General features: G+C 39.6%; 1 protein-coding gene across 1 annotated transcript; it reads left to right on the top strand.

Annotated features, from left to right (window-relative positions):
- Positions 1-315: 315 nt before the first annotated feature.
- On the top strand, positions 316-3,983 carry LOC306854495 (uncharacterized protein). Its single transcript, XM_079392582.1, has 2 exons — positions 316-541; positions 2,061-3,983. The coding sequence occupies exons 1-2, from the start codon at positions 531-533 to the stop codon at positions 3,640-3,642; spliced, it is 1,593 nt and encodes a 530-aa protein (XP_079248708.1). The 5' UTR covers positions 316-530; the 3' UTR covers positions 3,643-3,983.
- Positions 3,984-27,701: the final 23,718 nt, after the last annotated feature.

The raw sequence follows: 27,701 nt of genomic DNA, 5'->3' as shown, positions 1-27,701 counted from the left end.
GCCAGAGTTACTTCCTGTTTTTACAACTGATGAAGGTGTTTGGATAGACACCGAAACGTCTTGTTAAGCTTTTTATAGTCCAGTGATTTTAATAGTCCAGTAAAATTTTTAAACACCTGGATGTGTTAGTGATGAATCTACATAGGAGAGTATAGTATACGTGAAGCTTTTAGCTCATGCACTGTCTTCCCCTTCAACGGATCCTCAAGCTGGTTACAACTGGTTTGCATGTTTTTGAAACATCCTGTGGTTGCTGTATCTTAGTTCTGAGAAATATTATGCAGCATCCGTAGAGGTGTCAGATGAGGGGGAGGGGATAGTATCCTTATATAACCCCACAGTGGTATAGAGGTTCTTGTCTTCTCGCTGCAGAATCTCTATGTCAGACAAACTTCTTGCAAGAATAGCATTGATAGCTTGCTCTCTGAGTTTTATTCCACCTCGCCACAAAGTTGGAAATGATTTTTCGACAACAAGAGTGACACTGAAGGTCTTCTGGCAAGTTTGACACATTCAATCCAGCAATAACCATGAATTTCGAGTGAGTTGAAATGAATGCGTTTTCTATATAAATGATGTAAGGGATAATCCATGGCTATACCATGGTCACTTGGCATTAACAAGTTAGCTAAAGCAGCTGATGATGTTTGTAGTGCACTATTTGACCGTAAGGGTAAAAATTATGGTTATTTTCATCAGCTTTGTTTACTAAATTGCTACATTATATGTAACTGTTTTATTAATAATAGACACAGTGTAGTGCTTCTGAATGTGTGTGCATTGTGATTTCTGAACATATCATCATATGAAGTGTACTGTATAGTGGTTTTTATAGGTTATATTTAAATTCGCACATAATATAGGTTGTATGACTTCGCCCAATGCTAGTATTATATTTAACACTGATGAAAAGCAGGGTTGTTAATATAAAGGTGCTCACTGGCTTAGACGCTTAACATCTAAGCCTGCACAATACGCAGTGTACACATATCTAATATTTGGCTCTTTTCTTTGGCCATATTACAGAAAGAACTAACACAAGCATCAGGGGCAGACTGAGCAGTCCGTGGTACACAATACAGAAATTTAAATATAGTTTTAAAACATATGCTTATCATTAACAATGCAAGGGTGACTTGCCTACATAATTATCATTTTTAGATGAATTAGACCTATCCCTTTAACGTTTTTAGGTGAATTAGTCCTATGCCTTTTATTCGCCATTTCCTTTTTGAAGCAATATTTGAAAAATGCTTTCGACCTCAGGGTCGGACCGAGTCCCGCTTGCAGCCAGTCAGGGGCGTGTATAGTAATGATCGGGAGAAGTGAGTGCTTTCAAATGCCAACATCATTTGGCAAAGTTCGCTTAGTGCACCTTATGAAAAAAGACAAAAAGAAAAGTTAATTGATTGAAAACATGCCACCAAAAATCAATGACGCAAGACTTTGATTAGCACTATCCAACCTAATCGTACAGTTTGATCATCACATCCAATGTTGCTGTGCATTGCTTCCATATTTAATCTGATTATTACGCCATCAATTGATGCATAATAAGCAATTATAAATAAGAAAAAAATGACAAACATGTGCTTCTCCCGTCAGAATAGCATTACATTGCAGATCGACTTCACCTATTGGCGGAACTGCACATGACCGCTCGAAAACTTTAAAAATACTTATTTTAGGGAAATCTATTTAGTTAACTTTCTGTGCTAAAAAAAAGTTGAGATTACTATCTCAAGAGCATCTAAGCTCGAAACGTCACCTATGGTGAGAACATAAATCATTATTTTTCTATCTCTGGAACTGTGGTGTGCCTACTTTGATTTTTTTGGTCATGAAATGAAGAAAAAGTATCAATAAATGATGTAACTGGTACAATTTTTGAATACTATCTGTACTTGGATTGTCTTCCTAAAATATTTTATTACATGAATTTGTTCAAGTTGAAAAATGTACAGTATGTAACACAAAGTCTGTATATCAATGGCTACTGTTATGTGTAAAATTCTTGCTCCATTAATATTCTGAGAAACATTTACCTTTATATTTTACAGACAGAAACGTCTTTCACCATGCAGCGCAACACTGATTCATCGAGGTCCTCCAAAAAGATTGCGTTTGCATACAGAGAAGAAAGTGATTGATGATAATGGGAGAGTCAGAAAATGGACTTATGGGAAAAAAGACTCGAGTAAACAAAACAAAATTGTTCTGCTGGTGGGAGAGACTGGTGTCGGTAAGACCACCATCATCAACACTATGGTCAGCTACTTACTGGGAGTGAAATTTGAGGATGAAATATGGTATGAAATCACAGAAGAAGCAGCTGGAGATCAATCAGAATCCCAAACCTCTGAAATCACAATGTATGAGGTCTTTCCTGAAGAGAGTCCCATATCGCTCACCATCATTGATACTCCAGGTTACGGAGACACTAGAGGACTGGACAAGGATCTGGAAGTTGCTGGGAATTTAGCCATGCTGTTTGAGAGCAGTGATGGAGTTTATGAAGTCGATGCCGTTTGTTTTGTGACTCAAGCGTCTAAGAATCGTCTCTCAGACAGACAGCATTACATTATCAGTTCAATTCTGTCTTTGTTTGGGAAAGACATCGTGAACAACATTGTATTTTTAATCACACACTCCGATGGTCTGCCACCCAAAAATGTCCTCGGTGCCATTAATAAAGCTAGAATCCCCTGCAGACGCAACAAAAGTGGCCAACCTGTTTATTTCTTATTCAACAATTGTCATGCTGAAGCCCGTCACAATGAGAAACGTTACATGCGTGCTCAAAGAGACGCCTGGGAAAACTGCACTGAAGAGATGGAGAAATTCCTTCAGTCTCTGGATGAAAAGGAAAGAAAAAGTTTGGAGCTGACTTCAAACGTCCTGATTGAGCGCATTCAGCTCGAAGCGCTTATCTGCAACATACAGCTGCGAATTCAAGAGAAAGAGCAGAAAAAGGCTGAAAAACTTCAGATTCAGGAGGCAATGAGACAAAACAAGGAAAAGATTGAACAGTGTAAAAACTTCCTCATTGAGGTCAAAAGGGCTGTCAAAATGATGGTTCCCATTGAAAGCAAGTCATGGAAACACAGGAAGGCGACGACCTGCACTGTCTGTCAGGAAAACTGCCATGAGTTTAACTGCTGGTGGGTTTCTAATCCCAGCAAATGTAAAGTCATGAAAAACGGTTACTGCACCGTCTGCACAGGGAAGTGTCACCACAGCAAACATGTCAAAGAAAGCAAGAAATACATCATCAGCACTTCAAGCATCACAATTGTGTTTGATGATCTGAAAAAGATGTATGAAGAAACTCGAGAACTAACGAAGTGGTTTTCAGTTATAATGGATTATCTTGACAACGATCTGCAGATGATTGAGGACCAAAAGTTAACTCTTTTGTTCAGTGCATACAAGACCATCAAGCATCTGTCTCAGATCGCATTAAAACCAGACTCGGCCTTCACTCTTCAGCATCTCGACTTCTTCATCCCCAGAGTGAGGGAGGCTGGGAAAGAAATCTGGGTGCGAGAGCTGGAGGAGATGAAGAGGATCGCTGAAGCTGAAGAAGCGAATCAAGATGCTGTGAGTTATCTGAAAGCTGGTCTGTCAAGAGTGAATCTGTAACAGTTCTTTGGTGGGAAATAAACAAATACATAGAGGACAATTGACAAATCGATGAAAATGAAGAAGATCATGTAAAATCAATGTCGGGGACTTTCTGTAGATCTGAAAATAATGAGAGATTTCATTTAATCGTGATATCAAGCTCATTTTCATGTGTTTTAATGATTAGTTGGTCACAACTTTTCCCTCAATAAATTCTTAATTTGCTGCTTATTAATAGAATCTGTCCATTTAAAGGGACCGATTATGCAAAATTCACTTTTATAGGGTGTTTGAACACAGATGTCTGTATAATGTGCTTTCGTAAAATAAAGAAAATATGCACGGTGCATTCTCTGCCATCTCGGACTCTGTCACCTCTCTTCACAGACACCATGAATCTCCACGAATACTTGCCTCAAAGAAATATATGCATAGAAAACCTGACATGTCTACTTTTAAATGAAGTAAGTCACGTCCAAAACAAAGTAATCCATATGAAACCAACGCAATGTCCAGTTTTTCCTGTCTCAACTAATTATATCCAATGCGGTCACGCCCACGAGCCAATCATCCATGTGAGACGCATGCGCATGTAAACGCCCACATCGCCTCCACGTAAACAAGTTCATCCCGGCTACTTTTTGTTTCTGGAAGAAGAATAACCCACAATTTACCTCAAAAGAAGAACACCACAACGGGATGCGTCGCCATTGATATCACTTTGATGAATAGCCTAAGATTACTAGCATTTGTTGTTATTGTGACATAACTTGTACACGTTTTACTAGCTAGACCAGGGTTGGGGAACATCCGGCCTCCGGACCTTATGTGGCCTGCGAGACAGTTTGATCCGGCCCATCAGTCAATTCAAATTCCCCCTCTTATCCCTCAGGAAAGAAAAAAAGCCTAGACAGCAATGAATTTTCCTGTGATAGAAAATGGCAAAAATATAATAAAAATTGAAATATAATAGATATATAATAATATAAAATCGGTTTCCCTGACTGGGTCACAGTGAGCGTGAATGCACACCATGCATGCAACGTTCACAGCTGTCAAGCATCATGGCGACAGGTAAGAAAGAAAAGTAGATGCAGAACGTGGCTGTAACGGGCGAACGAGACGTGAGACGTGCAGATCCATTTGCAAGCTTTATTCCAAGACGTGGTCAAAAACATAGGCAGGGTCAAAACATCAGCAAACAGGTATAACACAGGCAAGACAGAGTAATCCTAGGGCAGGCGTGGGTCTTTGATCGGCGAACAATATCCAGAGGGCTTGAGAAGAGGGGTAGTCCAATAACATGAGGAGTACAAACAGAAACCGAACGCCGAGACATCGGTTAATCCGAGATACACAGACAGGAAACAAGGCAACACGAAATGACTAGACTAACTAGAACCAGAAACTAGACTAGACTCAACATGTAGCAAGTGGCGTGGTTACTTGGCAAGTGTTTATTTTTTTTGTAATGTAGACGTCCTATAAAATATTCGTACACAAATTGAATATTTCACCCGCATAGATTAATAGCCCGCAAGTGAATTCTGTTTGCATCATTATTTGACTTTTTATCACTGTAAAGCAGCTTTGAAACAATCGGTATTGTATAACGCACTATATAAATAATGGTGACTTGACTTGGTACAGATCTTCAAAGAAAAGTGCATGAAACACAGGCAACCTGCATAAACACAAAATTCAGTTTATTAATGATAACTGTATTTGCTTTTGTTTTATATTAATTTTCTTAGGAATATCGGACAATATTTAGTGCTGGATATACTCAACAATAGAATTTTTCACAGCACTGTACACCAGCATTTATGATCAGTAGTGTGATATTAATGTGTGGAAATTGGCATTTTATTACATTTGCTATTTTCAGGAAAATGCACTGGTAACAAACAAAAATTTCAACAGAAGATGATGGCTGTGGTGAAACAAGCACTCAAATAATGGTGAGTAGTAATCTACTTTATTTATTTGATCTTTTATAAAGTATTATCTTTATAGTTTAGAATGCATAATAACTGCTATTGTATTTCAGGAACTAATCCCACCCTCATGTCGGTCCAAACCCGTAAGATCTTTGCTCATCTTCAAAACACAAATTAAGATATTTTTGATGAAGTCCGAGAACTTTCTGCAGGCAGCAACGCAACTCACTCATTTAAGTTCCAGAACAGTAGGAAAGACATTATGAAAGTAATCCATGTGACTAGGGATTAAATCTAGATTAAATCAAGGCTTATCTAATAATTTTGTTGCATTGTTTACATTTAAACTATCATTTTGAACCTGGATTTATTTTATATTTAAGACAGATTAACTTTAATCCTTTAGCTCTCATATCTCCAAACTCAGATTTAAATCTCAATTAGGGATTCACAGGCGCGGAGGTTTAAATAAAATTGTTCAATCAGCCACATATTGTAACTGTAGACGCACTAAGACAGAAATAGTGTGTGTGGTGTAGTATTTTTATACCGGTACAGGGAATTAAAACCCAATAATCATATCCATATTTCTCCTGATAAGTTCATAATGGACCATTCTATACTCACCTCTTCGTTGAATGGATATTAGATGTAGCTTCACCCCTCTGTTCCCGGTGTCCGTGCTAATTCAGTTTTGACCACTTGAAACTCGATGTAAGGATTTATTTAGGTTCTGATAACTAGTTATTTAAGAATTAATTACTCAAGAGACTGATTCAAAAGCTTAACGAATCACCAACACAATGGCTTCGTTTTATTCAAAAATACAGTAACTCATAAGCAAATAACAAACGAGATGTCTTCACCACGCAACTTGCTGGCCACGTCCATCGTTGCCTTCAGCCTTTTATAGTCTTCCATCCACCTGCATCATTTCTGCACTTGTCCTCTGTCTCCCCTCGCTGTCTGGGTTGGTTTCAGTTCCTGGAGCTGGCAGAGACCTTTCACCCAGATACTACTCATGGCAGGGTTAACAGTTCAAATACAAAATAACTACTTCTCCATTTTTAAAATCATTATTTTAAACTATAGAAATTTTAACACCTCACTACACACATATACATACACAAATGTAGGTGTCAAAACCATACACTTCATATATAGCAAATATGACTAACACCTCATGACTTTATTTTGAAAAGAAGGTCCATTCTGCAAATGTATTCAACAAGTGCAAAATGCATCTCCTTGACATCGACCATTTCTTTGCAAACAAACTTCATAAGCATATTATTAATAACCTCAAAGCAATTCATATTCGTGCTCTCCATATACAGCACATACTGGAAACATAATATCTTGACATTTATATTTCTGTAACAAGAGTTTGAAATTCCATTTCTTCTAAATCATTAACATTTGTTTCAAATCCTTGATTCGCTCTAAACGTTGCTTCATTTAATCCTTGTTGGTGCAACCCACCCTTACTGACATACATTTTAAAACAGAGAAAGACAAATGAATGATGCATTTATATAGCGCTTTGTGTATTGCTGTACACCCAAAGCGCTTTTACAATCATGTGGGGGGGGGGGGGGGGGGGGGGTCTCTCCTCAACCACCACCAGTGTGCAGCATCCACTTGGATGTTGCGACGGCAGCCACAGCACAACGGCGCCAGTGCGCTCACCACACACCAGATACAGGTGGAGAGGAGAGAGAGTCATAGAGCCAATCAAGTGTATGGGGATTATTAGGAGGCCATGATAGACAAGGGCCAGTAGAGGGAATTTGGCCAGGACACCGGGGTTACACCCCTACTCTTTACGAGAAGTGCCATGGGATTTTTTTAATGACCACAGAGAGTCAGGACCTCGGTTTAACGTCACATCCGCAAGACGGTGCTTTTTGGCAGTATAGTGTCCCCGTCACTATACCGGGGCGTTAGGACCCACACAGACCACAGGATGAGCACCCCCTGCTGGCCTCACTACACCTCTTCCAACAGCAACCTAGTTTTCACCAGAGGTCTCCCATCCAGGTACTGACCAGGCTCAACCCTGCTTAGCTTCAGTGGACAACCGGTCTATGGCTGCAAGGTGATATGGCTGTGACACCCAAATGAATCAGAATCAGAAAGAGCTTTATCGCCGAGTGTGTTTACACACACAAGCAATTTATCTTAAGTGTTAGAGGAGTTTCCAGTACAGAACGTACAAACATAGTACAGACATACATCAAATTAAGGTAATAAAACACTAATATTAGAGAGAATAGACAATAGCAATATACAGAAAAAGGACAAATGTCCATTGACAGAACTGTGAATGTACATATGTGCTATTTACAGAAGAAGGTTTGATGAGTTATTTACAGATGTGCAATACTGACGTGTGTTATGTGTTGTTCAGGTGGGATATGAAAACTGTTATGAATGATAAAGAGTAGAACAATAAAACGATTAATTAAAAAAACACTCTGTTAATTATTTGTTTAATAAACTTCGATTAATCAGTTATCATTTAACTCCAACTACTACTCTGTAATTACTCTAATTTCAGACATGCATTTTTTTTTATGACTGGTTAGAGTAGAATAATGAGTGAAACTCTTCCCACATGAATGGCAGTGATACGGCTTCTCTCCAGTGTGGATCCTCTCATGCATTCTCAGATAATCTGAGCGTTTGAAGCTCTTGTCACAGTGTGAACACTTGTGCGGTGTTTCTCTCGTGTGAAGTTTCCTGTGCCATTTCAGTGCATTAGCTGTAAAAAAAGCCTTCCCACACTCAGAGCAAACATGATCCTTCACACCGCTGTGTCTTTTCTGGTGATCTTTTAAAGTACTCATCAGACTAAAACTATTTCCACATAAAGAGCACACATAAGGCTTCTTCTCGTTTGTATGAACTTTTAGGTGTCTCACCAGGAAATTTGCCCTAAAAAACGTTTTATCGCATTGATCACAGCTATATAGCGTTTCTCCAGAATGACTAAGCAGATGTACTTTAAAAACGCACACATTTCTGAAACTCTTCCCACATTGATCACATGTGAACAGCTTCTCTCCAATGTGGATTTTCTCATGCATTCTCAGATAATCTGAGCGTTTGAAGCTCTTGTCGCAGTGTGAACACTTGTGCGGTGTTTCTCTCGTGTGAAGTTTCCTGTGCCATTTCAATGCACTAGCTGTAAAAAAAGCCTTCCCACACTCAGAGCAAACATGATCCTTCACACCGCTGTGTCTTTTCTGGTGTCGATTTAAAGTACTCATCAGACGAAAACTATTTCCACATAAAGAGCACACATATGGCTTCTCCTTTGTATGAACTTTTAGGTGTGTCTTCAGGAAATTTGCCCTAAAAAACGTTTTATCGCATTGATCACAGCTATATAGCGTTTCTCTAGAATGAGTAAGCAGATGTACTTTCAAAACGCACGATTTTCTGAAACTCATCCCACATTGATCACATGTGTGTGGCCTTTCTCCAGTGTGGATTTTCATGTGTTCTTTAAGGCTTTCTTTTTGTGTATAACTCTTCCCACATTGAGCACACTTGTGCGGTTTCTCTCCGGTGTGGATTGTCATGTGTTCGTTGAGTCTTGCTTTACGTATGAAACTCTTCCCGCACTGATCACATGCATATGGCTTCTCTCCAGTGTGGATTTTCATGTGTTTGCTAAGGTATCTTTTTTGTGTGAAACTCTTCCCACATTGATCACATGTGTGTGGCTTTTCTCCAGTGTGGATTTTCATGTGTTCTTTAAGGCCTCCTTTTTGTGTATAACTCTTCCCGAACTGATCACATGTGAACAGCTTCGTTCCAGTGTGGAATTTCATGTGTGCATTAAGGTTTGTTTTTTGTATGAAACACTTCCCACATTGATCACATGCATATGGTTTATCTCCAGTGTGGATTTTCTTGTGTTTGTTAAGGTTTCTTAAATATTGGAAACTCCTCCCACATTGATCACATGTGTGTGGCCTTTCTCCAGCGTGGAGCCTCATGTGTTTGTCAAGGTTTGCTTTATGTTGGAAACTCTTCCCACATTGATCACATACGTGTGGCTTCTCTGCAGTTTGAAATTTCACGGGTTTGGTACGGTTTCTTTTTATTGTGAAAATCTTCTCACACTCATCACATGCATACGGCTTCCCTCCACGATCAAGATTCTGCTTGCATGAGAAACTCTTTCCACAGCGAGAGCAAGTGAAACATATATTGTCGTTTTTCAATGAGGAGCTCCAGGATATCTCTTCAGTTTTGACCTGATGTTTCTCCCCTGCTTCAATGAGTTCTTCAATCAGACCTGAAACGAAAGTCAAATGTTTCAAAAGTTTGATTTTTAGCAAATCACTAAAACATTACTAAAATAAATTAATGAAATTAAACAAAATCAAAGAGAGAAATGTGAAAGGAAAACGACATGTGAATCCTGACATAACAGTAGAAATATGAGCATTCTGATGCGTTCATTTGAATTGAAATATTATTTTTAAACATTACAGTTTGCACAAATTGAACATTTTTGTAATGAGAACAACTAACAATATATATTTCATTGACTACATTTTAAGTCAGGTATGTAAAATGTTTAAAATTTTAGTAATATACATATAAAATGGTTCAGGCTGTCACGTTGCACACAGCAGGGAGGAGCGAGGAGACGCAGAATACCTTAAATAAACAGCATTTAATGACCAAACCAAAGGGAAAACAAACATAGAACAAAGCAGGAGACCTGGGGCCCGTTTCAATAAGGAGGATCAACCAACTCCGAGTTTAAACTTGAACTCTGAGTTGACTTACTCTGAGATGGGAAACTCATAGCCCCGGTTTCACAGACAAGGCTTAAACCTAGTCCTAGACTAAAATGTAAATCTCAACGGTTTCAACTGAAAGAAACTTGAACTGACTGATTTTAAAGATGTCTTTGTTTTGTCTTAAGATGCACACCAGTAATGCTTTATTCTAAGGCATGTTTATAAAAATTACTTAAATGTCCTAATTAAACTATGGCCTAATCCTGGTTTAGGCTAAGCCCTGTCTATGAAACCAGGCCATAGAGTTTTCGGTTACAGAACAGCTGAATTGTGTTAGTTTACTCAACTCAGAATAGGTTGACTCTGAGTTTAGTGCGTGCACCGCGACTATGAAAAGTCATGATCAGCGGAGCGCCGAAATTACGATTCACCATGTCAACAGCTCCCGCCAAAAAGACGTCAGCATGCGTATCCGTCAGTGCGTAACTTTAATTCTTAATAACTGTCAATAATTGTTATAATATCAGAGGTGAAAACTGTAAATTATTGAATATTCATTTTAATGGTATCTCATGGCCACAAAAAAAAAAAAAAAGACAGAAAAAAGAAACAAGAATGTGGCAGCAGCTAAAAAAGAAAGTATAAAAACACAATTCAATCAAGGTACAGCTTTAAACATGAAAGGTTGATGGGTGTGGGCTAAATGACTTCACAGACATTTGACATTAAATATCATTCAGTGTCTATTTCAGTGCGCTGTAGCTTTTTCCACAGTCTAACACACTCTTTTCACGTAATTATTCTCTAATCCAACCTGTTACATTTCTTAATTAGAGTAATAATATTAACTACTGACTTGTCGACAGCAAGCACCAGCACCACTGACAGATGAAGAGGAGATGGTCGAGTATTGAAAGATTTCTAAAATCCAAAAGTAAAAAGAATAACTTTTGCTTTTATATTAGGAAATAAAGATGACCAAAAAAAAAACTGAATAATTTGTTTATTTAACAGCTGTGTTGGTGGTTATGGCTCGTACTACCCCTCCATCTGGCATTCATAAAGTAATCATAAAATAATATGCTTGTCATCAATGCATCCAACCACCCAAGGAAATCCTGAAGGAAGTTCTGATTATTGGGTTACTTCCAGAGGTCACAGAAAGATGTTATCAAGTGAACATCATTTAGCCTCATTTAAACCCGATTTTTACTGCACTGACCTACAGTCCTGTGATACTCCTCTATGACAGATTTGTGCCCAGGAAAAAAATCTCAGAAAGAGTGTGAGAGCGATGCACACTTTCCTTAAAATCTGCATACAGGACTTATAATGTGCTCTGCATCTCCGACGTTTTAAAGTGCATTTTTCTTATTTTGCTAATTATATTCCAATGGGGTAAGAAATTAAAAATATTCTTGTTTCCGTTTACATTAAGATTATTTTTCTTACCCTATGGCGGACAATTTTACTTGTTTTATGTAAAATGCACTAAAAAGGAAAATCCCCCAGGAAACAAGACTAAATGTAGACCATTTTTCATATATAAAATGCATATTAAGAATTTTTAGATATTTGTACTTGAAATAAGACAAAAATACTCCGTAAGAAAAGCAATTTTGCAGCGTGAATGAATGAATAAGGTATTTAAACTTCGCTAACACCATAAAAAGAGGGAGGAGACCGAAATAAACTCTGGGTTTACCGAAGATAACCTGCTCCCGACCAGGTTAGGTTCACAGAGTAAGTTACTATGGTAACGGACTCTGAGTATAAGTTACCTCTCTTTCAGAAACGGGCTTGACTTACCCTGCTTTCCCGGGTTTGACAAACCTCCCATTTTGAAACGGAAAACCCAGAGTTTCCCTGATTTCGGGGTTAACATACTCAGAGTTTTCACTTAACCTCCTTTCTGAAACGGGCCCCTGGTAGACATACAACGCCAAACACAGGACACTGGAAAACACTGGGTTTAAATAACGAGGAACAAAACGAGGATAATCAAACACATGTGGAAACTAATTAAATATAATGAGGACAGGAACCAGAAAGAGCTTTATTGCCAAGTGTGTTTGCACACACAATGAATCTGTCTTGGTGTTAGGAGTGTCCAGTACAGAAAGTACAAACATAGTGCAGACAACAAATAATTAAGTTAATAAAAAACACTAATAATGAAGAGAATAGACAATAATTATGAATAACAATAGTAGTAAACTAAAAATATACAGAAAAAGAAAAATGTCCATAGACAGAACAGTGAATGTACATGCATCCTTTGTACAGATGAAGGTTTGAGAGTTATTTACAGATGTGCAGTACTGGAGTGTGTTATTTGTTGTTAAGGTGGGATATGGCCTTGGGGAAAGAAACTGTTCTTCTGTCTGGCTGTTTTGGTGCTCAGTGATCTATAGCGCCGGCCAGAGGGCAACAGTTCAAAGACTGGGTGCGAGGGGTCCAGAGTGACTTTCTTAGCCCTTTTCTTCACTCTGGAGGTGTAAAGTTCTTGGAGGCTAAGCAGAGGGGCACCAATTATCCTCTCAGCAGTCCTGACTATCCGTTGTAGCCTTCTGATGTCTGTTTTGGTAGATGAACCAAACAGTTATAGTTATAGATGAACACAGGACAGACTCGATGATGGCAGAGAAAAACTGTTTCAGCAGCTCCTGTGGCAGGTTGAACTTCCTTAGCTGGTGGAGGAAATACAGCCTCTTGCTGGGCCTTTTTCGCAATAGAGTCAATGTGATTGTCCCAACAGGAAGATAACCAAATATGGGCATAGAAGGAAAAAAAAATACAGGAACACAGGTCTGACATTGCAGCTCTGGAGGCCCCTAGGGACAGGCTTACACGGGACGGAAGCCCTCCAGGGCGGTATTTGTTCCGGGACCCATGGCAGATCAGGCAGTTCAGGGTCCCATGGCGGAGCGGGCAGTTTAAGTGGCCATGGCGGAGCAGGGAGCCATGGCAGAGCAGGTAGTCCAGGGAGCCACGGCTGGGCAGCCTCTGTGGCCTTTGCCTCGCCACTCGGCCCGGCCACTAGAGCAGGGACCCTATAGCCACCCCCCAAAAAAATCCCTTGAGAGAAATCATGGTCTTTGAGGCCCTTTGTGGGCCTGACGTGGGAACAGGAGCCCTCCTTGGGCTAGACTCGGGAACTGTGGCCCTCCCTGGGCCAGACGTAGGAAACAACAGCAGTCTCTGGGCTGAATGTGGGAATAGGGGCCCTCTCTGGGAGCACTCTCAGGGCTAAATTCAGGAACAGGAGCCCTCTCGGGGCTAAACTCAGGAACTGGAGCCCTCTAGGGGCTAAACTCAGGAACTGGAGCCCTCTCTGGGCTTGACAGGGAAACAGCACCTCTCCCTGGGCTTGACATGGAGACAGGAGCCCTATTTGGGCTGGACGTGGGGGCAGGAGCCCTCTCTGGACTAGATGAGGGAACAGCAGACCTCCCTGGGCTTGACGTGGGGGCAGGAGTCCTCTCTGGGCTGGACGTGGGAGCAGAAGCCCTCTCTGGGCTGGATTCGGGGATGGGAGCCCTTCTCTGGGCTGTATTCGGGGGACTGGAGCCCTCTCTGGGCTTGACGTTGGAACAGCAGCCTTCCCTGGGCTTGACGTGGAGACAGGAGCCCTATCTAGGCTAAACTCAGGAGCTGGAGCCCTCTCTGGGCTAGACGAGGGAACAGCAGACCTCCCTGGGCTTGAAGTGGGGACAGGAGACCTCTCTGGGCTGGACATGGAGGCAAGAGCCCTCTCTAGGTTGGACATGGGGGCAAGAGCACCCTCTGGGCTTGACATGGGAACAGCAGTCCTCCCTGGGCTTGACGTGGAGACAGGAGCCCTCTCTGGGCTAACTTGTTTTCTAGTATAAATATCTAAAATGTGTTGAATCAGGATGCATTTACTTGTGACAAGTAAAATTACTTAAAGTCCCCCTGTAGTGAAAATCAAGTTGTTTTTTTTCCTCTGTGTGGTGTTTTTAATATGCTTTTAGACAAACCATTTCCCAATCCATTAAATCAATATCATTGCTGAGTATTTTTCTCCTTAAAACTGTAGTTTCCCATTGGCACTCGCAGAAATGCGTTTGAAACAGCCCTCGGTTTGCTAAGTCACAAAGCAATAACCAATCACATCAAGGGATCGATTCCTATCACTAGCATGCAAAATATACCAATACCGGCACAAAACCAAAAGTAAATTAGAGTAAAAAACCCATGATGCCGTGGTTTAATGTGAATTTAGAACCACTAACTTGAATAATAACTCGTAGCAACAGTGTAAAAGTAGCCGGGAGTCAGACCCATCTCTCCTGCATCGGCATCCGCACCTCACATGCGTTTGCTCGCGGGCGAGAATCAAGAATCACAAACAGCTGTATTCGAGTCTTCAAGGGATTTTAGGACACAACGTCGTCAAGCAAGTAACTTTAACGAGTGTTACATTATTCAGTGTAGTTGTCCGCTAGTAAAAACAGTTTTATCAGTCATTATCCATGTATGCCTTGTTTTGCGTTTACTACAGTGGAGACTGAGTGGAGGCGGGGCTAATTTGCATATTCATAGATCAGTGTATAGTAAATGAGGCAAGGGTGTAGAGTTACATTCAAGCTATTTTAAGGCATGAGAAAATTATTTTCATAAGAAAAAAACATTTAAATGTCATTTTGATGATCAAAGATAAGTTTTAAGGGATAAAATATTTGACTACAGGGGGACTATTTTTGATGAAATTGGAGAGCTATCTGACCCTCCATAGACAGCAACGCAACTGAAATGTTCCCACAAATGTTTTGTGCTTTTGATTGCACAAAAGCAAGATAAGGGATTAAGCTGGGATTTTCCAGTTATCCTGGCTGAATTTAGCAAATTCAACAATAGGGTAGGTGACGTTACATGAAAGCAGGCTAAATTAAGCTAAATTATGTTACTATGGAGATTTATTCTTTACAGCTAGCCTGCTCCAGAGCATCTTCTGCCATTTCAGAGAGTACCACAACGCAAACGCACACTTTCCCCTAAGCGTAAACAACGCTTAATACGCAGATTACATGCGCGCGCTTTCCCCCCGAACGAAAACAACGCTGATTACGTCAAATAAGTTTTTAGGTACTCTCCAAAATGACGGAAGACGTAACTTGGGGGAGAAGAATGGTTGAGTAAATTATGAAATTTTGTTTTCTTTGCATACAAAAAAAGTATTCTCGTAGCGTCGCAAAACTGAAGTTGAGCCACTGATGTCACATGGGCTGTTTTACCGATGTATTTACTACGTTTCTGGACCTGGGAACATTTCAGTTGCGTTGCTGTCTATGGAGGCTCAGATAGCTCACCGATTTCAACAAAAATATCTTAATTTGTGTTCCGAAGATGAACGAAGGTCTTACAGGTTTGGAACGACATGTGAAACCGGTCGCTGTTGGGTCTTCTTTTTTCCTCCTACTGAGCTCGTGAGAGCTGCATTTAAGGAAAGCATGTTTCCATCAAAGACAGGACACTGCATTCCTTTGTGCCTTCAACTAGTTGTTCATTTACGCATTAAAGACATCCACCTGAGATTAGGTAAGTGAAAGTGTTGCATTCATTGGATACATCTGGTTATACACATTGTTAACAAAACTGATAAAGTATTTGACTGAATTTAGTCCTCCAGCAACGCTTTAATTTACATCTGTCTTTACAACATTCTTCAAAAACATCATTCATTTCTGTAGAGCTGGACATTTTAATAAGGATCAAATGAGTGCGTTCGGCTTTGAGAATGAAAACCAACCTGTTTGTTCCTCAGTCTCTTCTTGTTTGATTGTGAATGTTTCTTCGATCTTGATGTCTTCACTCTCCTCTTTAATAAACATCATCTTTATAATCGTGAGTCACATATATCTCAGTCGCTTCAGCAGGAGATTTTCTGTGCGTTTCAACACTTTCCTGTTCAATATTATGAGAGAAAACAACAATGCACATTAAATACTGAATGCATCTCAGTCAGTTCACTAGTTCAGTGGTCAGCTCACTAGTTCAGTGGTCAGGTAACTAGTTCAGTGGTCAGCTCACTAGTTCAGTGGTCAGGTCACTAGTTCAGTGTTCAGCGCACTAGTTCAGTGTTCAGCTCACTAGTTCAGTGGTCAGGTCACTAGTTCAGTGTTCAGCGCACTAGTTCAGTGTTCAGCGCACTAGTTCAGTGGTCAGCGCACTAGTTCAGTGGTCAGCGCACTAGTTCAGTGGTCAGCTCACTAGTTCAGTGGTCAGCTCACTAGTTCAGTGGTCAGCGCACTAGTTCAGTGGTCAGCGCACTAGTTCGGTGGTCAGCGCACTAGTTCGGTGGTCAGCGCACTAGTTCGGTGTTCAGGTCAGTAGTTCAGTGGTCAGCGCACTAGTTCAGTGGTCAGCGCACTAGTTCAGTGGTCAGCGCACTAGTTCAGTGGTCAGCGCACTAGTTCGGTGGTCAGCGTACTAGTTCGGTGGTCAGCGCACTAGTTCGGTGTTCAGGTCAGTAGTTCAGTGGTCAGCGCACTAGTTCAGTGGTCAGCGCACTAGTTCAGTGGTCAGCGCACTAGTTCAGTGGTCAGCGCACTAGTTCAGGTGGTCAGCGCACTAGTTCAGGTGGTCAGCGCACTAGTTCAGTGGTCAGGTCACTAGTTCAGGTGGTCAGCGCACTAGTTCAGTGGTCAGCTCACTAGTTCAGTGGTCAGCGCACTAGTTCAGTGGTCAGGTCAGTAGTTCAGTGGTCAGCGCACTAGTTCAGTGGTCAGCTCACTAGTTCAGTGGTCAGCGCACTAGTTCAGTGGTCAGCGCACTAGTTCAGTGGTCAGCTCACTAGTTCAGGTAGTCAGCGCACTAGTTCAGTGGTCAGGTCACTAGTTCAGGTGGTCAGCGCACTAGTTCAGTGGTCAGCTCACTAGTTCAGTGGTCAGCGCACTAGTTCAGTGGTCAGCGCACTAGTTCAGTGGTCAGGTCAGTAGTTCAGTGGTCAGCGCACTAGTTCAGTGGTCAGCTCACTAGTTCAGTGGTCAGCGCACTAGTTCAGTGGTCAGCTCACTAGTTCAGTGGTCAGGTCACTAGTTCAGTGGTCAGCGCACTAGTTCAGTGGTCAGCGCACTAGTTCAGTGGTCAGCTCACTAGTTCAGTGGTCAGGTCACTAGTTCAGTGGTCAGCGCACTAGTTCAGTGGTCAGCTCACTAGTTCAGTGGTCAGCTCACTAGTTCAGTGGTCAGTTCACTAGTTCAGTGGTCAGGTCACTAGTTCAGTGGTCAGGTCACTAGTTCAGTGGTCAGCGCACTAGTTCAGTGGTCAGGTCAGTAGTTCAGTGGTCAGCGCACTAGTTCAGTGGTCAGGTCACTAGTTCAGTGGTCAGGTCACTAGTTCAGTGGTCAGTTCACTAGTTCAGTGGTCAGGTCACTAGTTCAGTGGTCAGCGCACTAGTTCAGTGGTCAGGTCAGTAGTTCAGTGGTCAGCGCACTAGTTCAGTGGTCAGGTCACTAGTTCAGTGGTCGGCGCACTAGTTCAGTGGTCAGCGCAGCGCACTAGTTCAGTGGTCAGCTCACTAGTTCAGTGGTCAGCGCAGCGCACTAGTTCAGTGGTCAGCGCACTAGTTCAGTGGTCAGTGCACTAGTAAGGGAGTCAAAGTGAGAGTTAATCACATGAAATCACTTGATTAAAAACACGCAGTAGCACTACAATTAAATAAAAGAACACATTATACAGACATTTTGTATTTAGTTATGACTTATATTTGGTATTCATTTCCTTTTTAATTCTATTATATATCACACTTTGATCTAAAAGCAGGTTTGTAAAAGTTATCATCACACTTTCGTTGTTTTGGGCAGCTGTGTCTCGCGCGCGGTGATTCAAGAGAGTCGATTCACTGAATCATTTTTGTGAATCAATTGAGTTTCTGAAAAGCTCTGGCTGTTTATCAATATGCGTTCTTCAGCGATCTTGCGTCCTTGTGTTCTCGTTCTACGTCATCATTAACCGTCGAAGTTCAGTTCCAATGCTCAAGAACGCAAGTACAGAGGATGCATGAAAGTGCCCGGATATGTTCTTGAAACTGAGGATGCATCGAGTGCAGACTTGAGAGAATCGAGCCGTTAGAAATCCCAGAAAACGCTGTGGGCGGCCGGTGTACGGAAGCCTGTAAGCTTTAAAGTCGCTCTCGCAAATACTTAACGGCTCTTCAAATTGAAAGTAAACATTTATCGTTTTGTTTTGGTTAATTTTTATTGGCATATTAAAATGAATCTTAAAAGTAAAACATATAACGCTGTAAAATAAAACACAATACAATTATATGAAAGTAATATCTATAATAGTATGAAATGTTTTAATATGACATTGTGTAATATTGTTCATTGGCCGTTTCTTATGCTGAGACTATGCGGTCAGTTAAGCAGGAACGCAGCACATCTCAGTTCTCATATAAGTGCGCGTTCTGTGTCCTCGCGTCCTTCAGAGGAAGCTTGGCAAGACCGGTCTCCACGAGAACGCAAGTCCGTTCTTGGAATTGAGAAACAGCCTCCGTTTCGGACTGAATTTATTCACACTAAACAGATTCACGATACAGGATTAGATTAAATATCATAACAGAATAACGCATTGCAGTGTTGCCCTCAATAATTCTTTCTGCACTGCTTGTGAATTGATTGAACGGTGTAAGTTATATGGATAAGCACATTAACAAAACGATTTAAAAACACAAACCTTTCTGCAGCTCTGATGATGGAGCGTGACGCAGGCTTATGACGTCACATCACCAGACCAAAATAAAAGTCCTGTTCGCACGCTGAATTATGATATATAATAAAAGCGCTGAATTATGATATATAATAAAAGAGCTGAATTATTATGATATATAATGAAAGAGCTGAATTATTATGATATATAATGAAAGAGCTGAATTATTATGACATAAAAGAGCTGAATTATTATGACATAATAAAAAAGCTGAACTATTGGTGATATGTGTCGTCCAATGATGTGATAAAAATATTAAGAACGGCTAATGAAACAGTGTCAGATTTTGTCTCAAAAAAACTGTTTTGGTGCAATGATTTATACCAGATCTAAATTAGATTATAATGTAAAATTCTCAGGTTATGAAAAAAATGTGTACTTGTAAAAAATATTAAGCGCATATTTAAAGTTAATGAAATACCTAAAAAAAATGCATACAATGGCAAAAAAAAAAAAAAAAAAAAATTTTTTTAGAAGATAATAATAAGATAAATGAAAGCAAAAGTGAGAGTTATGAATGAATCAGACACTGCATTAGAGTGTTTAGCCTCCATGATGTTCACATCGTCTAGTTTTGCATATGAATAAATAAAGATCATACATGTACTATCTTGTTTCTTTGCGTTTAAATCTAGATGTATTCACACTGGCCCTTTCTACTTCTACATGAACACACTTGCCTGGGGGACACGTCGCCTGTGTATTCTACACCCATGCTTAAACGTGGGGCTTTAATCCACTCGTGTTATACATATTTGCGCTGTGAATGAAATAACGCACAAGCAAACATTTTAGGTGGTATCTAGATATATCAGAATAGCCTATGAGACCCATGGAAATGTCTATTTCTTAATGTAACTTGTCTAAGAAAATTGTTTATTTCCCTGACAAATATGAAAAGTGAAAAGACTCAAAGCAAAGATTGTGTATTGACAAATAATATGCTACCCACTGACAGGGCTTGTTATTCTATTGTATGGCCTTCAAATGTCTTAAAATGTACACATCAGGGCTGTCAAAATGGCTGAAAAACTAAATTCGAATTTAATATTTAAATATTATTATTTGAATACTATTCCAATTTAAAAAGGCATAATTTCAGTTAGGGGAGGGGAGGTTTTGGCTTGTCTCCTGAGGCCACAAGAGGGCGTGCATTTTTTTATATGATTTTTTTGGGACCTCGGTAACTATAAAATCCTGGCTAAAGCCCTGAATGGCTCATACCATTAGCACCTGAGCAGTGGAATAAAATGTGTATTTTGCACATTTCAACTAAATAAGATCATTTGCACAAAAATCTTCAGAACTTCTTTCTTGTCGATTCCTATGTCCTTCTCTATGGCCAGCAGGAGGAGGTCAGACAGCCGCTCTTGACCACACTGATTTCTGAGCCTTGATTTGACCAGCTTCAGCTTTGAAAAGGATCTTTGTACCGTTGCAGTGGACACGGGTAGAGTGGCATATATTTTGATTAGTTTGAATAGTGTGGGGAATATGACATTAGCATTGTTTTCCTTGAATACTTCGAGCATAGACTTGACTGTCCTCTTGGGACACTTGTGAGACGCATGGAAGACTCTCAGCTCTGTTTGAAGGTTGGTCTCTTCCCCCTGAAGTCCATAAAACTCACATAGTAAATGTGCTGTATCAACACCTTGGCCAATATCCTTCCACTGCTCTGGGTCAGTGAGTCTCTGCAGTGACATCACAATGTCCTTCCCCGTAAAATCTTCTCTCAAGCTCCTGTCTCAATCTGTCCAGAAAGGTATAGTATGTCCTTCCCCTGTAATATTCCTCCAAGGTCTGGAATGCATCATCTTCTCTTGCTGATTTGGAAGTGTATTTCAATATTTGTGGGAATGCTTATGTCATTTTCCTCTGCAATTGTTGTGGCAGTGTTGTATATTTGTGAGAATTTGCTGTCTCTCCTCAGTTCCACTACTCGCTTCAAGACACCATCTAAACACAGAGTAAGCAGCAGCCAAGTCCAGGTCATCCTGCTGGAGTACTTTTGAGGCAACTGATGTCTCCATGAACACTGGCGTTGCTATTTCAAGACACAGCAAAAATTCAAAATGTTTCCTCATTCATAAAATTCCTGCAGCTAAAGCAATACATGGCATCATTCAGTGGAGAATATTCCAGCTAGGGGTCATCGTTATACCATTGGGCTTGAAAAGAGCGCCCATCTGGATTTTTAGGGAACCATAGGGCCCGACTGAATTGGAAAATGTGATGAAGTTCTGATCGTATTTAACATGAGCTGGATCTGTGGGATTAGCCAACCTCAGCAAAAAATCTAAATCTGTTGACTCTGCCCTACTCGTCATCTCAATATCTCTTGCTGATGCTCTCGTCTCCCTCATCTCATCCTCTTGCTCATCTGTCATTTCCCTATTTTGCCAGTCTGTCCTGATCTCATCTGGGATTGGCTCTGGCTCTCTGAATGCAGCTGATGCACTGGGCTCATCATCTATCCAATTACATATTATTGTTATTACCATTATCATTATTATTGTAATAATGCCCACTAGTGGTATTTATGTTCTGCTCAGGCAAGATCTTTGACATGACCTCTAAAATAGCCTATGTTTTTTTAGATTACAATTATTTAGCATGCAGCTCTTTAACCCTATACTTTCTAGCATGGTCCTCTCATCTCATATTTGGTGATCATCACTTAGGCCTACCTGCCCTATGTGCCTCCTCCCGGTCCACATTTTCCTCACATAGTCTGGAGGCTTGTGACTGCTCCTCCTCATCTTAAATGTAATGTAATTATTAAACATTGCCATTAGTAGGCTAAAATATGAGTCTGATTAATTAAGCAATTGTGACCCTGGACCACAAAATGTTTTAATTGAGATTTATACATCATCTGAAAGCTGAATACATAATATTTCCATTGATGTCTGGTTTGTTAGGATAGGACAATATTTGGCCGAGACTATTTGAAAATCTGGAATCTGAGGGTACAGAAAAATCGAAATATTGAGAAAATCGCCTTTAAAGTTGTCCATTTCTATTGGCGATAGTGCTGCATCCATTCACAAAAATAAATGTTTTATATATTTATATAAACAAAATGTTTGACCAACCTGCAGGGCAGTTTTATTTAACTCGACTGCTGTTTAAAAATAACTATATGGCTGGCTTGAAATGAACACAATAAGGCTGGACATTAAAAAGCAGACACCTAAAGTGGGGAAAAAAGTTATTTGATCCCCTGCTGATCTTGTACGTTTGCTCACTAACAAAGAAATGATCAGTCTATAATTTTAATGGTAGGTTTATTTGAACAGTGAGAGACAGAATAACAACAAAAAAATCCAGAAAAGTAAATTCAGAAAAGGAGTTGAGATTAGAAGCACTTTCTTAAAGGAACCTGTCCAGGAGAAAACAAGCACAACCAAACACATATCAAATCAATAGCAGACAAAGGAACAGAGAAGAACCATTCTCCAGTTTGAATATGTCTAATGACAATAGCTTACTGTACAACCGCAGCTGTACGGAGGTGTTGATGTCGTGTGAAAGCATTTCTGATCCAATAAATGTGCATGTGTGTCATTCACAATATACATGTAACGGGGTTGACGAGACGTGAGACGTGCGGATCCATTCGCAAGGCTTTATTATAAAACATGGTCAAGACAGGCAGGGTCAGGAGACAGCAAACAGGTATGGCAGAGGCAAGACAGAGCAATCCGTGGAACAAGCGAGGGTCGACGATCGGCGTACAATATCCAGACAGGGCAAGGCAGAGAGATAATCCAATAAACACGGGCAGGGTCAGACACGGCAAGATAAACAAGGCAAGACTCGGAAAACTAGGACTAGAAAACGCTTCGTAAGGTAGACGGGCTAACAATACTCGGCCCTGATGCTTCTTCTTCTTCTTCTTCTTGGTTTTTAACGGCGGCTGGCAACCAACGAAAATAGGTGCATTACCGCCACCTTCTGCTCCGGAGTGTGGAACAGATTTTTATATTCTGTTAATCAATCCCGTCTCTCTAATAAAATCATAGAAAGCTTTATTGTTTACTTCACTCGCCCATTTTATTAATACCTTAAAATTTAAATCCTGACTTCTATTTTTACTTAATTGTTCTATCATTCTTCCTCTTTCTTGCTCATACTTCCTACAATCAATAAATACATGAGGTATTGTTTCTTCAACATTACAGTATTCACATAATCCATTTGGATGCTTCCCTAATATTTTAAGATTGCCATTTAAATTTGAATGCCCTAATAGTATTCTGTTATAGATGACCTCCTCTTTCCTTGACTTTCCTATACACTTTATATTTTGATTTACTTTATTTATTAAACTATAAAGGAATCTACCCTTTTCCCCATTGTTCCACTTAATTTGCCATTCTTTATTCACTTCATTCCAGATTAAAACCTTAATCTCTGATTTACTTAATGGGACTTGTATCTCTATTGTTTCTCTCCGTAATGCTTGCTTTGCTAATTTATCCACTTCTTCATTTCCCTTTATTCCTATATGTGCTGGGACCCAAATAAACCTGACTAATGTTTTATTTTGAACAATTCTTGAGTGAATTTGTAGAATACTAAAGAGAATATCTTGGTGACTTGATTTAAAAGATATCAAACTCTTTAAGACTGCAACTGAGTCAGAACAAATTAAAACATTCCCAGGTTTGTGTTCCTCTATCCACTGCAATGCCAACAGCATTCCTATCATTTCTACAGTATAAACTGACAAATGATTAGAAGTTCGCTTTACTCCATTGATACCCTGGTGGCCACTGTTTTGGACTAAAAAAGCAGACCCAGTTATTTGACTTTCTGGATCTTTTGATCCATCTGTATACACTTGTATATGCTGAGGGTATTGCTTTCTGGTATATATTAAAAACACAGATGCCAGGTCAGCTTCTCTTTCTGTTTTTTTAACCTCTAACAGATGCAGGTCTACTTGAGGCGTTACATATATCCATGGTTCATTTTCCTGAATAAAAACTGTTGGGCTCATCTTGATGTTATTTACTTGTATTTGTTCTGCATATATTTTACTACTCCACCCAAAGCTTGTTCTACATCCTTCATTCTGCTCCCAACAATTCTGTACCACCAATTTTGTAGGATGATCATCTTTATGCCCCTGGAGATTCGCCCAGTAATTGACCGTTAATTGTTTCCTTCTAATTTCTAATGGCATCTCTCCTACCAAGACTTGTAACGCTGGTATAGGTGTAGTCTTTACTGCTCCACAACACTGTCTCATCGCTTGAGCTTGAATTTTATTTAGTTTATCTAACTGGTTTTTTGACGACGATCCATAAACTCCACAACCATAGTCAAGCACTGACCGGATCAGTGCTATATAAATTATTTTTAAAGAAGAAAAACTTGCCCCCCATTCCACTCCACTTACACATCTCATGATGTTTATCACCTTCTGGCATTTCTCTACTATTTTATTTATATGTTCACCCCAAGTAAGTTTTGCATCAAAATACATACCTAGAAACTTAAATACATTCACCCTTTCCAAAGTTTCCCCATACATCTTCAAACTCACTTCTGGAACGACCCTCTTCCTAGAGAAAATTAGTGTTTTAGTTTTCTCCACTGAGAATTTAAACCCCCAATCATAAGCCCATTCTTCCACTTTCCTTATAGTCTCTTGTATCTTCCTATTAATATACAAAATATTCCTTCCTCTCTTCCAGAGAGCTCCATCATCTGCAAACAGAGACTTACCTACCTTTGGTTCTACTTGATTAAACACATCATTGATCATTATGGAAAACAATAGTGGACTTATTACACTCCCTTGAGGAGTACCATTATCTATCTGGAATACATTCGATACTTCATTTCCTATTCTTACCTGGATGCTTCTATTCTCCAAAAAATCTTTTATCCAGTTGTATATTTTTCCACCAATATTCATCATTCTTAATTTTATCAATAGCCCCTCTCTCCACATCATATCATAAGCCTTCTCAACATCCAAAAATACTGCTATTACTGATTCTTTATTTAACTGTGCTTGTCTAATTTCATTTTCTAAACATATAATAGAATCCATTGTTCCTCTTCCTTTTCTAAAACCACTTTGGTAATTTGACAGTAATCCTCTTTTTTCCAGTAAATAAGTCAACCTTTCCGTAATAATCCTTTCCATAATTTTACAAATATTCGACGTCAGAGCTATCGGTCTGTAATTAGAGGGTTTTGACGGATCTTTTCCTGGCTTTCTTATTGGTATTATTATTGCTTCTTTCCAAACTTTAGGAAGTCTTCCGTCCTCCCATACTCTATTATATAACTCTAAAAGTTTCCCCAGAGCCCTATCCTTCAGATGTCTCATCATTATATATCCGACCTGGTCCTTACCTGGAGATGAACATTTTTTATTTTTATTACAAATAGCTCTCACCAATTCACCTCTGTTGAGTGGGAAGTTAATTGGCTGATCTTCCATTCCCCTATTCCTTACCAATTCTTCCATATTTCTTCTCTTTGTTATTTCTCTCCTCCTCTTACCTTCCTCACTTAAGTTCCCTGACCCATGTATTTTTGCAAATGTTTTTACTAGCATTGCTGCTTTGTCTTTATCTGTTATACCTATTTCTCCTTCTGACTCCAACACTGGATAATCCCACTCTTTCTTAATACCTTTCATTCTCTTAATCATATTCCACACTTCACCTACTTGAGTTGTCCTTCCAATTCCACTACAAAAATCTCTCCAACTTCCTCTTTTAGCTTGCCTGATAGTTTTCCTCACAACTGCTTGAGCTTTTTTGAATAAAATTAGATGATTATAATTATGTGTCTTCTTAAGAAGTTTAAAAGCCTTGTTTCTATCTCTCACAACTTTACTACACTGGTCTGTCCACCAAGGAACAGCTTTTTTTGTTATATTTCCTTTGCTTTTTGGAATTGATTCTGATGCTGCCTCTAATATTGCTGCACACACTTTTCCGTTAAAGATGTCAATATCTTGATTTGAATCAATTGCATCCATTTTTTCCTCACACATTTCCTCAAATTTATCCCAATTTGCTTTTTCAAATATCCATTTTCCTCCTCTTTGCGTTTCTGCTCTCTCCGTCTCAATATTCAATGTTATAACTATTGGGTAGTGATCACTCCCAATGCTAGATTCCCCCCAAACTTCCCAATTACACTTACTGGCCAGATTACTCGAAACTAGTGTTAAGTCCAATACTGACTCCCTTCCCTTACAAACATCTATCCTTGTACCCCTCCCATCATTTAAACACACCAACTCCCTTTCCTCTATTAATTCCTCAACTACTTGACCATTGGCATTAATGTAATTTCCTCCCCATAGGGTATTATGTGCATTAAAATCCCCACACCATATCACTCTTTGACTATCTTGACCATGTACTTCCTTTAGCTTCTCTAGCTCCAATTTTTTACATGGATTATAATAATTTATGATAATTATCTCCTGACCTCTACCCCATATCCCCACAGCAATATATTCTTGATCCCTTCCTTTTCCCAGTATTCTATATGATATTTCTTGTCTAATAAATGTTGCACACCCACCACCATTCCCTTCTTCTCTATCGCGCCTTACTATACTATACCCTTTTAAAACAAAATCTAAACAACTTTTCATCCAAGTTTCTTGAACACATACTACATCTGGTTTAATACTTAACTCTTCAATAAAATGCTTGAACTCGTTACCATTTGCTATAAGAGATCTTGCATTCCACTGAAATATTGTTATCATTTATGTGTCCAATCTAGTTTCTTGACTTGATCTTATCTGAAGTTCATCTCGAACTTCTTCCCAAGTCAAGCCTTTCATTCCAAGATGACGTATTGCTGCTATAACAACTAACTGTGTCTTTTGTGTTTTTGATTCAATCCCAGCTGTACTATTTATAACTCCTGCAATAAATGTTACTAATTTCTTCTTTTCAATCATCATTATTTCTCCTGGAACTTCTTTATTTCCTTCATCTGAAACTCCTGGCTGACCTCTTTGTTCTCTAGCTTGTCCTTTAACTTGTTTTGCTGCCTCCGCATAAGTTATCTTCTTCTCCACCCTCCTTTTCTGAATGTCCATCTCTATTTTCATTACTTCACATCCTCTGAATGCTGCACTATGATCCTTCCCACAGTTGCAACACTTTGGTTGTACTCCTTCCTCACACTTGCCGTATTCATGATTTCCTCCACAGCGAGCACATCTACACTGTTCCACACACCTTTTAGCAACATGCCCAAACCTTTGACACTTAAAACATCTCACTGGACCTGGTATATACTCTCTTACAATATAACTCATCACACCCAACATTACTCTTTTAGGAATTTCATTCCCTTGAAACTCTATTACTACTGTTTCAGTGTCTCTTCTGTTTCCATCTGCACCTGATTTTATTCTTCGCGCATTTTCTATCATCCCTCCCTTTAAGTTATCTTTCAACTCTTCCAATCCTATATTGAGAGGAACACCAAAAATGATCCCTTTTCTCCCCTTACTTTTACTTTTATCTCCAACTCTGTTTGTGCTGACAACTTTAATCCCTCCTACCTCTTTTAATTTGAGAGCCTTATTTGCTTGTTCTTCTTTATTACATCCAACTAGCAAATTTCCATCAGAAAG

Source organism: Barbus barbus (genome assembly GCF_936440315.1).
Source record: "Barbus barbus genome assembly, chromosome: 3".
Taxonomy (NCBI): domain Eukaryota; kingdom Metazoa; phylum Chordata; class Actinopteri; order Cypriniformes; family Cyprinidae; genus Barbus; species Barbus barbus.
The sequence above is the reverse complement of the archived record's forward strand: the minus strand, read 5'-3'. Positions and strand labels throughout refer to the sequence as shown.